The 20,680-nt window shown below is 26.8% G+C and overlaps 1 protein-coding gene across 3 annotated transcripts in view; it reads left to right on the forward strand.

The window, feature by feature from the left end:
* Positions 1-20,680, forward strand: part of LOC118072781 (Down syndrome cell adhesion molecule-like protein Dscam2) — a 109,680-nt gene that overhangs the window by 65,207 nt on the left and 23,793 nt on the right. For 2 of the 3 annotated variants that reach the window (XM_035092889.1, XM_035092891.1), the window contains exons 7-11: positions 79-283; positions 5,937-6,233; positions 7,499-7,609; positions 7,695-7,853; positions 11,685-12,074. In XM_035092889.1, the coding sequence (XP_034948780.1) occupies positions 79-283; positions 5,937-6,233; positions 7,499-7,609; positions 7,695-7,853; positions 11,685-12,074 (1,162 nt within the window). Of the gene's footprint in view, positions 1-78; positions 284-5,936; positions 6,234-7,498; positions 7,610-7,694; positions 7,854-11,684; positions 12,075-19,641; positions 19,966-20,680 lie in introns of all 3 variants that reach the window. The other variant, XM_035092890.1, reaches the window with a different exon arrangement.

Consider the following 20,680-nt stretch of genomic DNA (forward strand, 5'->3'; position numbering starts at 1 on the left):
AAGTCTTATATTTTTTATTGTCACTGATAAGTATTATATATTTCATATTATATATCAATAGTATTGTTGATGTTTTAGACTTGCAGTGCAAATGGTTTTCCACAAGCAGCACTTTACTGGCTAAAAGATGGTCAACCATTGCGCACTGGTGATCACATAAGCCTAATCTCAAGGGATCGTATCTCTATTAGCGCTGTAGCTCGGGAAGATCGTGGCATGTATCAATGTTTTGTACGAAACGAACATGAGATGGCACAGGGAATCGCTGAATTACGTCTGGGAGGTAAGCAGAATACCAGCATTTCTACTACCATGCAAGCTCAATTCATCTTCCTTCTCATTCTGTTTCCATCTGTTCAAACACACCGATTTTCAATTAGATGCATGGCGACGTGTTTGTCATGGAAATATAGTGATAGTTTTAACATTGGTGCTGTCGAGTGGATGATCAATGAATCGTGAGCTATTGGTTGTTCCCTCCTTTTCCTAGTTATCGCGTATTCTCATATAGTATTTTAATCGTATCACATAAAAAAGTATGTAATCAATATTTAACACACGATTGAAAGTGGTTTTATGTCTATCCATATGAATAGAAATTATCTTAATCGTAGGATTCTAGTTTTTATGTTGTATTAACAACTCTACATCATACTTTTTCTTGTTTAAACACATAAAATTGATCATTCTGGTCAATGTAATGTTATTATATCATATAAACAAGACGATATATTGAAAAAGTAATATTTCAATTGTTGAAATTTTTTATCCAATATAAGTATAATTGATTCATTCTTGATATATGTATTGATTGATAATATAAATTCGTTGATTGCAAAGTGATAATTAAAAACTTCTCAATAATTCCTCATTTGATACTTAACTCAGAGATATATCTTTATTATAAATACTGTTTATTTTTATTTAATCAAAAATTAACGTATTTAACGAATAAGCTCCATTATAAAATTACCTTTTTAACCAAAACGATAAAATTGTATTATTAATTGGTAATTATGGATCATTTTAGAATAATACTTAATTAAGATTGGATTGTTTTTAGTTATTCGATTCAAGGAATTTTAATTCATTCTAAATTAATATCTGTAGCTAACGAAAACAGTGCTTCTCTATTCATCAAAATAATGATTAACAACCACACATGATCATCATCTATGTGCTTTTTATTATACTATTATTAGATCAATTTGTAGCATTATTTGGCTGTAGAATATGATTTACTTTATTGAAATAATTTCATGATAACCAGTGCTAGTAAAAAAATAACAGTTAAATATGTTGGAACTGAAAACAATATATAATAATATAACAAATGGAAGTTTCATTATTTTCTATTGCTGAAAATTTCATTTTAAATTATTCAATTAAATAATTACATTTTTCAGCTTCTGAAATACGTAGGTTAATTTTATTGGAATTTATATTTTTTTTGTGCTTTGATGTATAATTTATTTTTGAAATATTCGAAACATTATTGTGATGAAAATTTAACGATTATCGAATCAAATATACATTTTTTAGGAATCAACAGATTTATCATTTGTGTAAATATATATTTATTGATTTAGTAAAAAAAAAAGGTCCGATAGGAAGCAATCTACAAGGTCATACTTGACCAAGCTTTAAATTGCAGAAAAAAGTATCTCTCGAATTCTTTTCTATTAACACAATGATAAAAATTATTACAGATAATTATGATAAATATCTTCAATAAGACAGCAATTTTCACTGCTCTTTTATAGCAAAGCCTTCATTTGGAGTTGAATTTTTTTGATTTAGGATAAAAAATGATGTATTTATTTAACGAGAATAACTCTCCATGTCATTATAATATAACATTCATCGTAGTATGTCAACTCAAAACGTTAATTTATTTCCTGTAGATAGGAAGTTCAATTTCATCATCAGCAAGAGAAATCTACATATTCAGTGTAGATACCGTATATAATCCAATGTGAAAATTAATTTCAATCTCGTGCTCTACATATCATAATATAATCATAAAAAACATCTTTTATTATTTTAATTAATTAATACCAAATTCAATGTTTCTGCTAATATTCTCTAAAATTCAAAGGCATTAAAATTCTTCATCTAGAAGAATTTTAACTAAGATATTAGTTCATCATACATAAAATTTCCCATAATTATGAGAAATTTTGATAACTTTAAATTAAGATTTATCAATTTGACAAATGTTTAAAGTGACTTCTGATATTGATCAATTACATCTATTTTGAAGGAATTATTCGATAGAAAATATTTGCTTTGATTGTTCGAAGAATAGAATGATAAAAAAATAGTTCTAAAACTGAACCTAAAAAAATATACCATTATGTACTTACCCTCAAATGACTCTAAAAAAATAATGATGTTGAAGCATTATATTATTGAAACTCGTTAATTAAATTAGCAAATTTAAACTTAGTATTTATATCACGTATATCAATTAAACTCATGGTGATGCAATAATATGATTCCAACTACAATCAACAATTGGAATTCTTTTAATTGTAAAAGAACATATGAACCTATAGCTGATGCAAAAATTGAACGTGTACAACAAATGTAATACACACAGAAAAATTAAAACTTTTTTAACAGTTTTTTTAATCAAGAGAAATGAAAAATCAAAGTTATTGCTCCAGTCACTTCACCAGTTATGAAATTCCAATTACTAACAATTCATATAATTTCCGTGAATTTTTGTTCATATAAGCTCTAAAATGGCTAACCACAACGATGTATTATCAGCTAATTCTCGTGCCAATGATAAAATGATTTCATTTGTATGTTGGTTGGTTGTCAGAATTATCTAATAAGACATGATGTGTGTAGATATACATATTTATGTACAAACAACCATACATACATGGATACATTCAGTTACAACATAGTCTTGAGTTGTACAGGATAGTTAGTCTAGATTTGCATACGTTAACGAGGTTTCTGTGGTTTCAGCACTATTCTAAATACCCCTTAAGTGTCTGAAAAGTCTAATATATTGTTCTAAAACACTTCCTCTTTCTATTCTATTATTATATAAAATCACTTGCTGATGCATTGCAGTTAGCTGAAAGTAAATTTTAATCCTATTAGCTACTCAATTTTATTATATTCACGAAACAAGAATTTATTTTCAATTCAATTATTTAATAAACAATAAAAATGTAGAGAATTCGTTTAATACATTATTGCAATTTTTTATCAAAAATTGTATGTGAAATATTTATTGATTTATTGATGGTGATGGAAATATTTTTATTGAGGCTTATTTTTAATCAATTCTATTTTAGGAATCAAAACTGCGAAAAAATAATATATTTGATATGAAAGATGATTAATCCTTGAAAAAAGTCTCATCTTTGAATCTTCTTATTGGGATTAAACGAATCATCGAAAGCGCGAATAAATTGCTGCTTCTCCCATGAAAATTTTTACTCCAAGTAATCTCAGCAGCATGATCAGGTCTCGTCAATATTCCCTTCTTTAATCTCTAGAAACTTTTAATTCAGAGGACCATTGATATGCTAAATGTAGATTTTTTTATATCATTGAACAATAAAAAAATAAAATATAAAAAAATTTAATCAGGTACTTAACGATTCCACATGAATTTATGAGTAAATTCATATACATAAATATTTTTTAAATTGTTTAATTATTATTAAATTTCAATAAATATAAATTTTTAAATGTTTTTTACAGAGTTGTGATAAAATTATCTGATAGATGATTTTAAAAATTAAAAAGTATTAGATAAATTTATATTAATAATTAACAGATGAAAATTGAAAAGAGTTTTTACGATTAAATAATTAATTGTGTGCTAAAGGGATGATTAATTAATGAACAATTTTTATCGATTATTTATTTAACACCTTTTATTCAATTTCGCTTTTAAAATAAATAGAATAATTCTACTAGAATGAATTATTTTTTAAAAATCAAAATGAATGATTTTCAATAATTTATCATCTCTTTTCTCTAAAATAAAATAGTGAAAATAATTAAAAATCGTTAAAAAATAGTGATTTTCGCTGTTGTATTTTGAAAGGATTTATTCAATTTTTTCGGATTATAAAGTTTTTATGTTCTATATTTTTCTATTATATTTTTGACGTGAGAAACGTCTAGATTAAGATTTATTTCACTTAAACCTTATATAAATCATGACCCAGTATGAAGTACTCGCAATATAGTGAGAAACTTACCTTTTAGCTAACGAATAAGTTGTAAATCATATTTAATAAAAATCATTATATTCTGGACAAAAAAGGAATACAGATTGAAATTGAATTTTTTATGTTACAGTAACATTCTTGAATCCATTTATTTTATAGATTTTTTTTTATCATGATTGGAAAAGCTCTACTTATGATTAAAAACATTTATATTTCTGAGATCATTTTTTATTCAAATAAATTTTAGATAGACTTGATTCATGCTGTTATTAAATACTGATGATTATTCAAAGATTCATTTTTTTAGAGCTTTAAGCCCACTCTGTGGTCGAAACTCTAAACCAAGGCATTGCTTGGAGAAGGTGAAGTTGTAACCTACCTGGAGGTCTCAATCCAACAAATTCCAATACGTATACGAGTAGTATAAGTTAATTTATAAGTTTCCTTCCTTGTAGCTAAGGATGCAAGCCGGTATTCATATTCCGCGTTTCCGATTAGTGACTCTGAGGTCTTAGCCCAGCAACTGAGGTCATCATCCGGTTGACCGATAAAGCCCAGAGGGCAGTGGTCGTATACTGTCACTGAGGGTCATAGTCTGTTATCGGCACCGTTTAGAAAAGACAGATCATAGCTCCATCTTCGAGGTCCTTACCCGTTTCTGTTTTTCTTGGCATTTTCCTCGTCATCAGAAGTCAAACTTTTAGGGGTGTTGTAAAGGGTGTTTACCCCTACAAAGTTACACGTCCGATTATCACTGTTGTTACATGATGAGTCTTGAGTCGTTACCTAGTATTGGCGTAAACTTTGGTCCAGAAAGAGTGCACCTCCTGGGTAGAAGAAATCCAACTGCTAATACTACTGCTTTACTGACCGATCGTCACCGATTTACGCTTCTGTCCAATGATTTTGTTGTTAAACTTCATATTATCTTGGTATTACAGTAAAACTTCCATTATTTTAGCCTCTAGTATTTTGGACCTTTATACTTATACCTTTATAACTTATAACCCCAAAGTCCCAAAATAATAGAAAATTTACTGTAAGTCTAAATTATTCTTCGACGTTATTATCATCTCTGTTCTTCTAGTCATTGTTATGTTTGCTCAATAATAAATTTTTCTATACCTTCTGAAAATGAATCAGTGAATATTCATTCTTAAATGGTATTATTTAATTAACTTTGACTTGAAAACCCGTCATTTCTAGTTGCTCCCGTTTTTCTTTACGATTACTGAATTCTAGACTCATCGAGTTAATCATAAAAATATTAATTACATAAGAACTACCCTATACATTTGTTAACAATCATGTGTCGTCATTAAGAGCAATATTTTATGTATTTAAATGGTTAAAGATATTAATTTTTTAACAGTAAAAACTTTCCGTATTGTTTATCATTGAATTTATTTTTTAATTTTTTGTTATAAAAAAAAAACGACTTGACCGAGTTTGTTGAAACTTCTTGTAGATTTTCATTGCATTATCTTCCGAATGAAATTTATACGAAGTCAATATCGACATCCATTCTCGAGATATTTAAAACAAAAAAAAAACAGATATACGTACATACATACATCTCTTTAAAAACCTTTTAATATATTTTCAAATGTTTTAAAATGTAAAAATGATGTTATAATAACTTGTCTATAAGAAGTTTAATAAAATATTCATATTTATATGGGCATAAATCTAATACAATACCAATAAAGTAATTTTTTTTTCCAACCACAGAAATCTCACCACAATTAGTTTATCGTTTCATCGAGCAAACAATGCAACCAGGGCCATCAGTTTCTTTAAAATGTAGTGCTGCTGGTAATCCTACTCCTCAAATTTCATGGCTACTCGATGGATTCCCACTGCCGCAAAATGATCGTCTACTTATTGGACAGTATGTTACTGTATATGGAGACGTAATCTCTCACGTCAACATATCTTCGGTTAAATCCGAGGACAGTGGAGAATATCATTGCACAGCTGCAAGTCGAGCAGGCGAAGCATCTCATTCAGCGAGGCTTAATGTTTATGGTGAGTGGAAATAATCGTCAAAAGCTTTGAAGGCATGAATATAATCAGAGTATAGATATAACGCACAAGACTATAAAACAAGGTAAATCCGTTTATACACAGATCAATTTTATATATTTTATATCAAATATTCTTGTTTTTTTTTAATGCAATAATTTTGCTTTATTTATCATTATTATTTTTACTCATTCATAAATCTGGAAATAATAAATGCATTTTTTTTAGCTTTATTTAGGTTGATTCAATAGTATTTAAAAAATTATAAACGACCAAATTTCCAAACAAAAAATATTAACTAATTAACAATGAATATGATAGAATCTGTTATTAAATTTTTTATAAACATCTTTATTCACCTATTTTAATGATTTTTATTGTTTAATAAATAATGATTCTTTAAAACAAATTTAAAAATAATTTTGTATTATATTACCACTATAGAAAAAATTTCATAGCAAAGCTCGATTATTTTTGTTCTTTTTTGTATTTTGAAACATTTCAAAGTTACCTCAGATAACAGAATAATTTATGATACAGTTTTTTTTTTCTCTTTTCTAGTTAGATAAAGAAATGTTATTGACCATAGTGGAAATTCAATATTACAGACCTTGCTTGGAAAAATATTTCATCAAATAACAAAATGATGATATGAGTTATTAAAAAATGACTGAATCTCTCTAATTGTGGTTCTTTCGAAACCTAAAGTATTATTTGTAAAAAAGAGTTGAAACTCCAAAATTAACTAAGAGAATAGAATTTCACTAAAAGCTAAATACTAAAAACTAAAACTAGATCAAACATTTCAGATTCTTTTTTTCTCTTTAATTAGACATTTAAACTGATTGATATTTCTATCAATTATTAATTTATAATGGCTACCTATAATTACATAAGTAAGATAAGTAAGGCTATTATACCGTAAAATATAAATTAGTTCACAAGATATTCAATAATTTTTTTGTCAAACAGCATATTGAAGCATAAATTATTAAAATGATTAAAAGAAAAAAGGCCATTGATCATTTCTTTTCAAGTAAATTTATTCATTGCAATCACTGAATAATAATTCTTTCAATGTAAATTATTTTTGCCTTTAAGCATCTATTACATATTATTTCAAATCAAACATTCGTTTGCTCACTCTTTTCGCAATTTAAAAGTTACAACACAAAACCCTAAGCTAAAAAAAAAGTTTATTTATAATTTTTTTGTTATGTTTGGATTGAAATATAAATTTATTTATTTTTTTTATTTGATATTTTTAGGATTACCGTATGTACGTCCAATGCAAACTGTATCGGCAATCGCTGAAAAACAACTTCAAATAAAATGCCCTGTAGCAGGATATCCCATTGAGTCAATCATATGGGAAAAAAGTATGGTGATAATTGAATAAACATTCAAATTGGTATTTAAGTAAATAAACTATTAAAATAATGTGTGTATAATGTTTATCCATAGATGGTACTAGATTGCCAACGAATATACGACAAAGAGTAGCAAACGGAACCTTAACTATTGATACTGTTCAACGTAGTGCAGATCAAGGTACTTACACATGCATTGCTCGCAACAAACACAACTACACCTCACAACGATCTGTCGATGTCCGGGTTTTAGGTAAGTAATTATTTGTCCATAATTCATATCTAATTATAATAATTAACCATTTAATATTTATTTCACGTGAACAATTATGTTAATTTGATATAGAAGGTATCAATGTCGAGATTGTGCTAATCAATATGGTAAAAATATCAACATATAAATATTAATATCCACTAAGTTATTCGAAATACTTTTAGCTTTAATTCTAAATTGAATGAATGTCAACAACTATTCATTAATATTTTATTATTTTATCAATCAGTTTTATTTATGGATGTTAATTTTTTTTTTAATTTTAATATTCAAGATAAAACAAATCTCGTAGTGATATTATTTTATCAAAATTTTCATCCAGTCAAACATTAATATTTTTTTTTTAATTAATTATTTAAACTTTAGAAGTCACAGGAAGAGAGATGGAATATCTGTTTTGGTCCCGTGAAATTAGTGTAATATTATTCCAATGACATGGAATCTATTGGTAATGAGCAGTTTTTGCTTATATAATAAATCTATTTTTGTAATAATTCATGATTAATTCAAAATTGAGTAATTTTTAAAGTTATTCCATACATTCATAGTGAGAAATACTGAAAAAGGTTTACTTTAGTTTTGTAGAAGTGGATCGTTGACAAATAATTTTAGTAAACCGCAGATAAATAATTAGCAAGCCGCGAATTGCTCATCACTGTATTAAATGACAGCCGAATTGAATTTAATATGGAAATGTTACATCGATGCGATAATATATCAAATTAATAATTTTTAATGAATAATAATTAAATGATTTTCACGTAATATGCAGTTCATAATTTAAATTGCGTTTGAAACCAATTTCCGTAGATGAAAAAAAAAACGGATTATTTTTGTGCATTGAGAAAAATACAGTCATTCATTATTGATGGATGCATTGAAAGGGTAAAAATAATTTTAGTATTACATTTTTTAGAGTGCTACTTTAAATATGGTATAGTATCACTTCTTAATATATTTTTATATTGTGTACATGTAAATATATGTGTATATAAGAATATATACATGTATATAGATATCCGTCTACCAACACTCGGAAATAACCGCACACGGGACCACCACAATTCACTGCACCGCTCATGCATCAGTCCTGCACGAGCTCGTTCACTGCTCTGAGATATATACCAATATGATATACATATCTGCACATATCTCACTGTTATGTCTACGACGAAGATATATACATGTATATGAGCGTGATCGCGAATATCTCATTTATGTGTAAATTTTCTTTCTATCGAGACGTCAATACCATCTGCCTAGAAAATTAGCTTTATTTTTTTCTGACAATTTAACTAGCAATGCTATTTACTTTTAGACACAAATTCGCTGTTATTCTCAAGACATTAAATATCCATAATGACGATTATAAATATTAAAAATTAAAATATATTACACATGATTTTGTTTAAAATTGATAAAATATTGTCGTCGACTTGATTAATTCTCAAGATGCACTAGATTTTTTTTGGTTCACTTGTCTTCTTATTCTACAGCGAAATTGTGCCAAATAGCAAGAATGCAATCTCCTGAGACTCTGCCAAATCGAATGTCTCGTACGTTTATATATATCTATATATATATATAGCTTTTTTATCGATTAAATAATATCGAATACATAAACGAAATGATATGATTATTTGTGGTAAGCATTTTTTTTTTAAGTAGATTTACGTATTTTTCCAATTTGACTAAAGCGTACTTCTTTTTAAATTGAATTTTTTTTTATTAAATAGGAAATTAAATTTGTGTGTACATTCATATTCCAGCTGAGTAAATTATGAAGTAACATTATGTTTACATAAAAATAAAATATCTGTAGAATAGAGTATTTTTATTTTATATACTTTACCATTACTCTCTTCTTCAAATATTATTAATTCAAATATATAAAATGTGATTGTTGATTCAGATCTTTTTATGTTTAAAAAATTACATAAGGTATTTACATTACCATGACGCAAAAAATAGGAAGGTTTGAACTGCACAGATACGTTAAATATATAGTTAAAATTAATTACGATGAAAAGAAATGATTAAATATGCTCACTAAAAATGTATCAGTTTTGCAGTTATTTCCATTAATTCATTTTAAAAAAGAGAGATACCATTTTGGACGATGCTTCATTATAAAGTTTCTATATAGTTTAAATTATAATATTCTATATCAAGGATATGAGATTATATTTGTTTACTCCTCTCTGTAATTCATTTATAATCCGAAATTATATCAAAAAATGAAAAATGAAGAGAGATTGATAAAAAATTATTGATAAAGTTCTGAATAACTGATGGACGTGATGACATTTACATTATATCCAGGTTTATCATGCTATACTCTGATCCAAACACTGCAAATCGTAGTGTTTTATTTCAATACACTTAGAGTTACTGTCAATGCGCTTGGAAGTGTTTAAAAGGTGACTACAATGCTAATCTAATAGGTGACGTCATTTTAAAACACTTTAAGTGTATTGAAATAAAACACTTTTAAATTTGAGATTTCCAGTGAATCTGGCTTTAAATTATCTGAATAAAATCTCAATAGGGTTTATTAAACAATTTAAAATAGTCCTTAAAATAAATTTTAGATGATAGATTTTTTTTATTTATGATCTACTTACAATAAATAATAATTGTTCATTATTGTACATTTAAGACTTTTTTTGGTATATCGATAGACACTTTTTACACACATAATAGTGTGTGAAAAATCCTCACACATAGTAACTTTAATTTTTTTTTAAATTTTTGTTAAAAATATTTTCAATTTTTTATTTGTTTTTATAATAAAAGACCAGCAGTACTTTATCTTTACTTCAAAGCTCAATATTTGAATGATCCATCAATTTATTTATGAACTAAAAAGTATACAGTTTATCAGTTAATGGTCATGAATAAAAAACTGATATGAACATGCATATTACTTCTTTATAGATGTATAATATGTTAAATTAAAGTGAATTAGTGCCAAACTTTAAAACCTTTGAATAATATATAATCTCTAATAGGCTTAAAAGTTATCACTTTCATTCTTCATTCTGTTTGATAATTTTCAATAAGATAGATAGAGCTTTCCCACAACTATCTCTATTGATTGATTCAAGTGTAATTTAATGTTATTTCTTCTAAAAGCTAATCTCATCGGACCCTGATAGTTACATTTCATTATCACTAAAATACGTACCATAAAGTTCACACATTAATGCATAGTAGTGTTTGTTCATTGCAACAATGAGTACATAATAAATTCCAGGCTTATCATTATATTTATCTACGTCATGCAGAAGGTACGCTTGAGAATAAAACTAATGATATTAGTCTACAAAAACTATGTAAAGTCCAAAATTTAGAAATGACATAAACCAGTAAACCTTCTTATTTTGTTTAGGTAAATATAATTTAACTGATTCAGCGAAAAATGGTTAGTGTTTATTTCATTCAGCTGGAATAAAGAAAATAAAAAGATAATGAATGCAACAATAACGTAAATGTATGTAATTACATAAAGAATACAATAAATGCAATGTTGATAATCTAACAACTATTAACAAAATTAATAAAAGAAGTCTTTGACAACATCATAAATTCTTTGAGTTTTGACGTGATATAAATACTATTTTTATTATTTAGTGTACACAAAAGCAGTACGAGATATTCGTATATAGTGTGCTGATTAAAAAGCCCTGAAGCCATCAGAAGTTAGTAAATGCCTCTTAATTTCTACATGTATATATCGCTTCTTTCTATCCAATGTTCACATGAGCTTTTTGATGGAATGCCACCACTATTTCTGTATTGTTCTTTCAGTGCCACCTAAAATCACGCCTTTCAGTTTTGCTCGCGATTTAAACGTAGGCGATCGTACTAGCATACAGTGCGTTGTTGTGACTGGTGACCTGCCTCTAACATTTACATGGCTCAAAGATAACAAGCCCATTGAGACACAAGATGAAGATTCGAATGCCAGCACTTCTGGAAATGCCAAGAAATCAAATATTGGTGGACAAAAATTAGCATCTTCACGAGTTCACGGCTATGGCCAATCCCCTGAAGAAACAATCACCATACGTCAGTATGACGCTTTTAACAGTGCTCTGAGTGTTAGCACAATTACACCCGCACATAATGGCACGTATACCTGTCGCGTGACCAATGGTGCTGCAACCGTCGCTCATTCTACACTCCTTCTTGTCAACGGTAACGAACCGTTGGTGTCTATTACTCAGCACCAACTAAACACACACTGCTATCCTTTTCTTTTCGTCTATTTTTCTATCGTTATTCTCTAGTAGAAATTTTCCAGGCATATCTCACATTTTAAATTGTTCATTCAATCAATTTATATTTGATATCTCATTAGCTTTTAAGATTAGCTTTATATCCATTTTATTTGTATCAGTAAAAATTTAATTAAATGTCGTATAGTACAATTGAAGACACTGCCCAGAAGTTATAAAATAAAATGATGACATCAATATTAATATTAATAAGTCAAGTCATTCATTTTAATACAGTTGGATATTTATTTTTTGTAAATAGAACTTGGTTGAAAGTTTTGATTATGTTATGTACATATTTAGGTAAAGTGAATTGCATGGAGAACTATTTCGAAATATTTTCGATAATCGTATCGTTATTTATAATTATAGCTGTAATATAAAAAATATCATAGTTATGATTATGATAATACTTATAATACAAGCCCCTTGAACAAACAATTCTGTAATTGGAATCTTTATTGATCGAAGTTATCACTTTTGAATGCCGAATGAATTTAATTTTAAGGATATTGAACTCAACTTTGAAGAGTTCTTAAAGTTTAAAGATTATTTTAAAATTGAACTGGTCAGTGCCTTGATTTAATTTCTACTAGAGTAATTTCATTCTTCATCAGCTTCCTATTTCACTTATGAAACTTTGTACTTCCAATGTCTGCGATTGGGGTCTTTACTTTTTACATCATGATTGGTCTTTTGAAATTCTCATTTTTCTACAATTCCTATGCACGATATTTTAGATTAATTGAAGCATATCTCTGGTTTTATGTTTTTAAAATAATTAAGACAAGATTAAAGTAATTAAAAAGTCTCGTGAATTCGTAGAAAAATATTTTCACATGAATGGAAAATCCTTTTATGAAAGAATTATTCACAGTAACTATTTTTGTAATATCTGATTTTTATTAGACACATCCAATGTGTGATTGATCGACTAATAATTATAATGCTTACTTTTAGAGTAATAATGTTGAACAAAAAAAAAATAACTTCAAAAATTATTAAATTTATCAAAATGATTGATATCTATACATTTTTTAATGAGAAGATAATGTTATTATTAAATTTTAAAACTATCTTCAATTATTATCGAAGAGGAGCTTACACTGAGAGGAAATAATAACATTAAATCATTGTAAATTATTTGTGCAAACTAAAAAGATTTTTTTTGTAAAAGTCTTCGGTAGAATATTTTATTAATTGAAGTAACTTTTTATCTCTGTGTTTGTTCCTAAAACTTTTTAACTTCATTCTTATCGTACTAATTTCAAACAAATATTGTGGTTATTAAAGTAGAAAATAAACTATTATAAAGTTATTTCTTCTTCACAGTCTCATTACATTTCAAACTTTGAAAAGACAAATAATACTATTTACAATACAATTCAATTTAATAAATTTAGTGGAAGATCCATCTTCGAAAATATGTATATACGAAAATGTATAGAAAGAGTATACGTATATAAGCAATAATAAGTAATTTAATTTACAGGATAATTGTTCTCAACAATAGTTAATTGAATTTTCTGCTTTAATTAGTCTAATTGAATAACAATATTAGAAGATATATTGATGTATAATCATATTGAGATTACGTCATTGCATTAGATGACAAATATTGGCTTGTTAACATAAGGAATGAAATAAGTCAAATGAAAATGCCACCATTCAGATTAATACTTGTGACCCTTCAATACTCAGAAACCCCTCAATGTACATAAATACATGTAGATTTGTGAAGGATCAGTAATCGGTCCAAGTACTTTAGTACTCTCCTTCCTGTGAATGAAATCCATTATAACTAATTCTATTGGATTGATAATTAGAATCATTTTGACATAAGATAAATGTAATATACCAGATCAATTATTCATTAACTTTCTTAACAAATTGTTTCTGTTAAATTTAAATCTCTCCATCAAATATGTTATATCACATTAAATAATATACTTGTTTTAATTTCATTGCAAGTGAACCTTAACCGGTAACCATTAAAAAAATGCTATAAGTTAAACAGGGAATATTTTTCAACAAATGACAGATCAGTCATTACGTTAAAAAAATCAAGAAGTTTGGAAATTAGCTGATTTTTATCAGTTCACGTGTGGATTGAAAATAGATACATCTTTTTATCAAATTTTGATATATGAGTTGCTCGCACTCCGGTTAACTGTCAAATTTAAAATTAAACTGGAGGGAAGAAAATAGAAATATTTTAATCCGTGTCCAATCTCAAAAATCGTTTTTTTTTACAAATAATCTATTTTACATAAAATCTCTTTTTGAGTGGAAAATTAAACTCATTTTTTAATTTTGGAATTTCAAAATTATCAAATATTAAAAAAAAAACGACATTTTTTCCTATTTAACTATTAGATAATGAAAAAAACATTTGTAAAAGTAATCAAATAATAAATAAAATAAGAAAGATCGAGAACATCACATTTTAGATAAATTTCTTTTAATGGGTCACTGGTGTTTAATAGACGTTAGAAAGTTAAACCTGTTAAAAATATCAGAAAAACTCTACACTTTTTCGATGTCAATCATTGTAATAAGTTATGAAACATTCCATCATATACAGTTTGTAATTGTAGTAAATCATTTACTAATATTCAATTAGAATAGTTAAATAGCAGTATAAAATTACTTGGTAAGAAATGAGATATAATCCGATTTACAGATATTAAGGTTGTACAGATGGAAATATAATTTCAATGAGACCAAATACTTCCGGTTTAATTAAATATAAAATAGAAATTAGCTAATACTATTCTAACGTAAAGAGACATTTATTTAGATGCAATCAGAAGGAACCAGTTCGTATCCGATATAATTAAACTAAATAAAACCTATCCCAGATAGAAATAAAATCTACTTGAATGTAATGAAGTTGAATCCGTTGGTCAGATTAGATTTAATTATTTCTACTCAGTTCTTCTGATAGAAAAAGAATGAAAAAAAGTAACATGGTTATTTGTAAAGATCAAGTACATATAGAGCACATTTACTGTTAGCTTGAGTAATTTTTTTTTAAAGTACAAATAAACTTCTAGGCGTAAAAAAGTGCTATTTAGATTCTTATTAAAACTAGTTTAACCAAGGGATATTTGACAAGTATTAAAAATGAGCAAATGATGAAAAATTTATTTTAAATATTAAGAAAAAGCAATAATGAAAGTGAAAAGATTTTTTTCATTTGCGTAGAATAAAAATGTTTACATAATTTACAAATTAAAGTATTTAATTTAGTAGAATGGTGATAATTAATTGAGATAGCAAAAAATGAAACACTGTTTTGTCCAATTTTTAATTTTCTATCCCAAGTCGAAAAATTTAATCTTTTTTACGATTCCTTGATGAAGACTGAATTTTTCCTAAAGAATGTAGGTTCTACGACTGAGACCAATGAATATTTAAGAATGTTTAATTCTGCCATTTTAAATGATAAAAAAAAAGAATCTTCATTCCGTCTATTAATGTCTTTTAAACGAACAAAATCAAGTAAAATTGGTCAATGATGATTAAATTTGATTATTATGTACATATATTTATTTATTAATTGAACATAAATTAATCGTAATTTTCAATGATAATTAATTAATTAAATATTGAGAAGTTTGAATCTAATTAAAAAATAAAATTGTTATTGTTATTTTTATACTATTCATTCAGATTTTTCTCAAAAATTTTATTGTTTTTCTATATCATTCTTGCCGAATTCTCTTCTGATGTTACTACTCTTGGTCTTTACCTATTAAACAGATCTTTTACTCATCAAAAATATTGATAAAAAATCATGTAAAATATCATTTCCACTTCAATATTTCCAATTATCAATTTTAAACTTAAAACAGGCCACATTTTTTAATTTGAGTTTGAAAAATATTGTAATGGGTCTAATTTTCTGAATGAACAACTTCAACAATTTAAGGCTCCTAGAGTCTGATTTCATAACTATTAGAAAGACGTCTGTGTGTATAATTGTGGACTTCTTTTCATTCCTCCTATCTAAAAAACTTATTAAGTTTTTATTAAATTTAATTGAGTGGCTTTTTTTTATAAAAAAAAAATCTGCGAACAATTTGCGACATGAATTTTAGTAAACTTCTTTTCATCTCACGTATTTTAAAGACGAATAAAGATACCGACTTCGGACATTTTTCATTAAAAAAGTTATTTCATAATAAACACCCAAGAAATCCAGGTGAAAATCTATCTCGTGTAATTTAGTGTCTGTATACAAAATACATATAAAGTATAAAAGCTAACTTGGCACTAGCATAATACTCAACAAATTTCTACCAGGGTAGTTTTTATCAAATCTGATTTAGTATTTTGTTGTAATGTACATCCATTAAAAATCTCTAAGTAGATAATATGGACAAACCAAGTTGCATTTAGATCTATTTGTAATAATATTTTCCAGTATAATAATACCAAAGAGACTTACAGTTTTTTAAGTGTTTTTAAAAATGAGTTATTTGGGATTTAGTAAGGTGAAATGTATGTATAAGCTAAATATTTTATTTTCATTTAATTACATTTGTTCGGACTGTTATATAAATTAAATAAAATTCAGATATTACAAAATGTATCCTGCAAAGGAAGGTAAAATGAATATTTACAAAAAAATAGGCTTTAAATTTATTATGAATAACTCATGAGATATGACTTTAATTTATCAAACTCTTGATATATGATTTGTAAAAATACTTACTCTTTATCTGATGTGATGTATATTACATGTATGAATGGAACCAGCATGGTCTTTGCACGCCACTTTGCACGCTCTTAAAACTCTTCATCACTTTAGTGACAACGGTACACATCACACATCGCTCTTTATTATATATAACATTACGACATTCATCATATTTTACTCATTTGACATTAAATTATTTTGGAGCATTCCTACAACCCTACAGTATTAGATATTATGCACAAGTAAATGAAATTCTTAAACATTAGTTACCGAAGACATTACATGTATCATTATAATACGATTTATTACATATATTTGAACTAAGTAATATTTATCATTTTTGAGTTGTGTAATTGGACTGATTTTTTCTCGCACATTTAAATAAATTTATCGTCGAGTAATTGTCATTATATTTCGCTACAGTATTATGTAGGAGTAATATTTACATTTTAGGAATGATGGAAATAAAATATAATATGTTGATCTATATTATTGTGTTGTCACTGTATTTACTTTGGGCTGTTAAGTAAAGTTGATAATCATCTATTTTTATGAATATATATATAAATTTATAAATATATATATATACATAAAAAATGTTGCGTTATATCATTTATCAATATTATATTATATAATAAAGTAAATTTCAATAATATATTCATATTTTTGTGTATGGTGGTTTAAAAAATTACTATAAATATGATAGGTAGGATTATGTAGAGTTGAAAAATTCATATGGCTAAACGAGATAAGGATTTAATATTGAATGCTATTGAATAAAAATAGGCTTATTATCGATAATATTCATTTGCAGAAATTGAATCGATTGTAGTTTATTCAAGAAAGCGTGTGTTAATTTGATTAATTTCAAGAGTTTTCTGCTTGTTTTATTTTTAATTATTTTTTTTTCCCAAGCGTGATGATATTTAATATTCAAGAACCATGGTAAACTCTAGAGAGCGATCTATATTTACTTCTGACTATTGCAGATAATGAAATACAAATTGTATTGTTCCGTCCAATGCTCTCACAATGGACACTACTCGATAACTGTTCGTTCGAGTACGGTATCCGTATGTACGAGTATATATGGGAACCAATCGTATTACGTAGAACAATGTTTGTTGTGGCACGAAACATAAGCCGGGTAGTGGATTTCACATGTTCTTCCTGATAACATATAGATCATGAAACAAATATATGGATATGTTTTTGTTGCATTGATGTAGTAAATATAAAAAATAATGGACATTAATTTTTTGTTCGTTTTGGGCGATGTCTTTTTATCGATGTGGCTACTCAAGTTAAGTTTGTATCACTTAAAATATAAGTATACTCTTATGATTATAGTGACTATTCTCTTAATTTTTTTTCTTGGTAAGTACTACACTAACATTAATAAGGGAGGTATTGAACATGATTTTTACATATAAATCATGGATCCTTTTCAGTTTTATAAATGTTATAGGACAGGGTCTTTTAATATTCAGCTGAAAGTAAAAAGACGCCATTTATGTTCAATCTTCAAAACAAATGTAGTTGATTATTTTACATATTTTTTATTGTACGTTAATTCTTATAAATAATGTGTTCTTAAATTTCCACGTTCATTACCCCATCCACCTCACATAAATGAACAATGAACATAATTATTCAATTTGTTATTAATAAAATATTTAAATGCCAAAACCTATATTGTATGGGTAAGCATGGCGAAGTAGTATGAACTTAATTTTAGTAGCCTTCAACATTGCCCGAAAGACAAATAAAATGTTTTTATAAAATTAAGATTAATTTCAGAAACTCACAAGAAATTATTTTTCAATATTTTGTTTTTAAAAAGACTACTATAGAAGAATGAAATAAAATAAAATGGTAGCTACAATCTCTGCAGATTTAGAACCTATATAGCTTTTAGTTTTACAAGTCAATAATATTTTATTAATCTTTTATAATGTTTTAAGCAGCTTATAAAACATAATAATTGAAAAATATGCATTTTCAACGTTAGCGATTTCAATAACCAACAAAATAAATTGAATATGTGAAATGAAAAAAAAAATTCTAGCATAAAGCAATAACATTCAATAATCCTCATCTTGTTTATTTATTTATTCATTCATTACGTTGGGTTCATGTATATTTGTTTGTTGAAAATGTAATATAAAATTTTACCATAAAATTGAATTCTTGAAATAGCCTCAATATGTTGGTGTAATATTAACTAATATTTTCCCCAAATCCATTTGGGCATTTCTAATATTTAAAAATTAATAATATCACAACATGAATGTCTGTTTTCATATAAATTTATAAATCTGACACTATTTTATAATTTTGAAACAACTCATATATATGAATCTCCAATTGATTTCTCATTTTGCATTATCAACGTAAATAAGTAATTGTTGATCTGCTATAATATTTTACTTAAATTTTTACGTTTGCAACTTTAGGTAAATAATAGTTATATTGATAATATTATCAGCTGTATATCTATAGTTATCATTATTATTATTCTTACTATTGATGATTGGTTATATCGATTATTATTATTTGGTAAGTAATAAAATAATCAAACACAATAACGTTGTGCCTTAAATCCGAAAAATTTCGTGGCAAAAGAAAATAAATACATTTTCGCTGCGAATGAAATAATATAACTACGTATAAATATGTAATATTAGCAAGTACATTTTTCGCGATATATCGCGTTGATTCACGTGTCTTCATTTGCTTTGAGACATTGTGGCTATTACTTCGTATAAAACTACCCTTGTAGTTCCGCCCCGGATCTCGCCGTTTTTTTTCGAGAATGGAGTTATGGAGGGAATGAGGACACAACTAATGTGCTCTACAAGTGAGGGAGATCAGCCTTTCAACATCACATGGTTGATGGACAACGAACCAATTCAGATATTCAAAGATGCTAGTCCTGAACACGCATCAAAACATGGGACCAACAACATTCAGATAAGCAACTATTCGCCATTTTCCAGCATCCTCACGATTAATAGCGTCACTGCAAACCACAGTGGCAACTACACTTGTCAGATCAGCAACGTTGCCGGTGTTGTTGAACACACTGCTGTCCTCTCCGTTTTTGGTTTGTGTCTGAACTCAAGATTCATAATTCTAAGCAATATTTCCATTTCCATTCACATTTTTCCTGAGAGAGATTAAAGCACATATTTAGATTTTTTTATTTTAAATCTCAATGAAATATTTGTAAAGAACTGAATTAAGTTCAAATGCTCATCATAGCTATTGAAAAATAATCATACGGCTACTTCATCGTTGAAGTAGTAAAAAAATGTGTACTTAATTGCTCAAATACGGTTATTATTCAAAAATTGATTTGTAATAAAACATTACTTCTTGAATAACTTTTTTTAATTTTAAAAGGACTTACATAAATTTAATTTCTAAGGAACATAAATTTTCTATATCTCCACTATTTGAGATCCTTACACGGAGAAAAGAATCGAGAAAAAATGACTTTGTTATGTGGGATAATCGTGATACAATGTACTGAAATACTAATATAACATTTCTTTTTTATTAATATAACATTATTTTTGTCACAGAGTGTCACATGCTGAATAATATCTACCCAAGCAAAGATTCAAAATTACTACAGTAACCCTCGAAAACGAATAATGAAAAAAAATGTAGATACAGTGTTTTTTGTGGTAAAAGGTTTATTTGAAAATGAATAAGGTTATACATAAAATTCTAGGATGCTCTTAAGCCAAGCTCAGCTCACTGCCCTTTTTTTTTTGACTTACTTTCTTTTTTCATGTTCCATTTTTTTTTTCTTT

Source organism: Chelonus insularis, unplaced genomic scaffold, assembly GCF_013357705.1.
Source record: "Chelonus insularis isolate UGA/USDA-ARS -01 unplaced genomic scaffold, ASM1335770v1 contig_94_pilon, whole genome shotgun sequence".
In the NCBI taxonomy this organism is placed as follows: domain Eukaryota; kingdom Metazoa; phylum Arthropoda; class Insecta; order Hymenoptera; family Braconidae; genus Chelonus; species Chelonus insularis.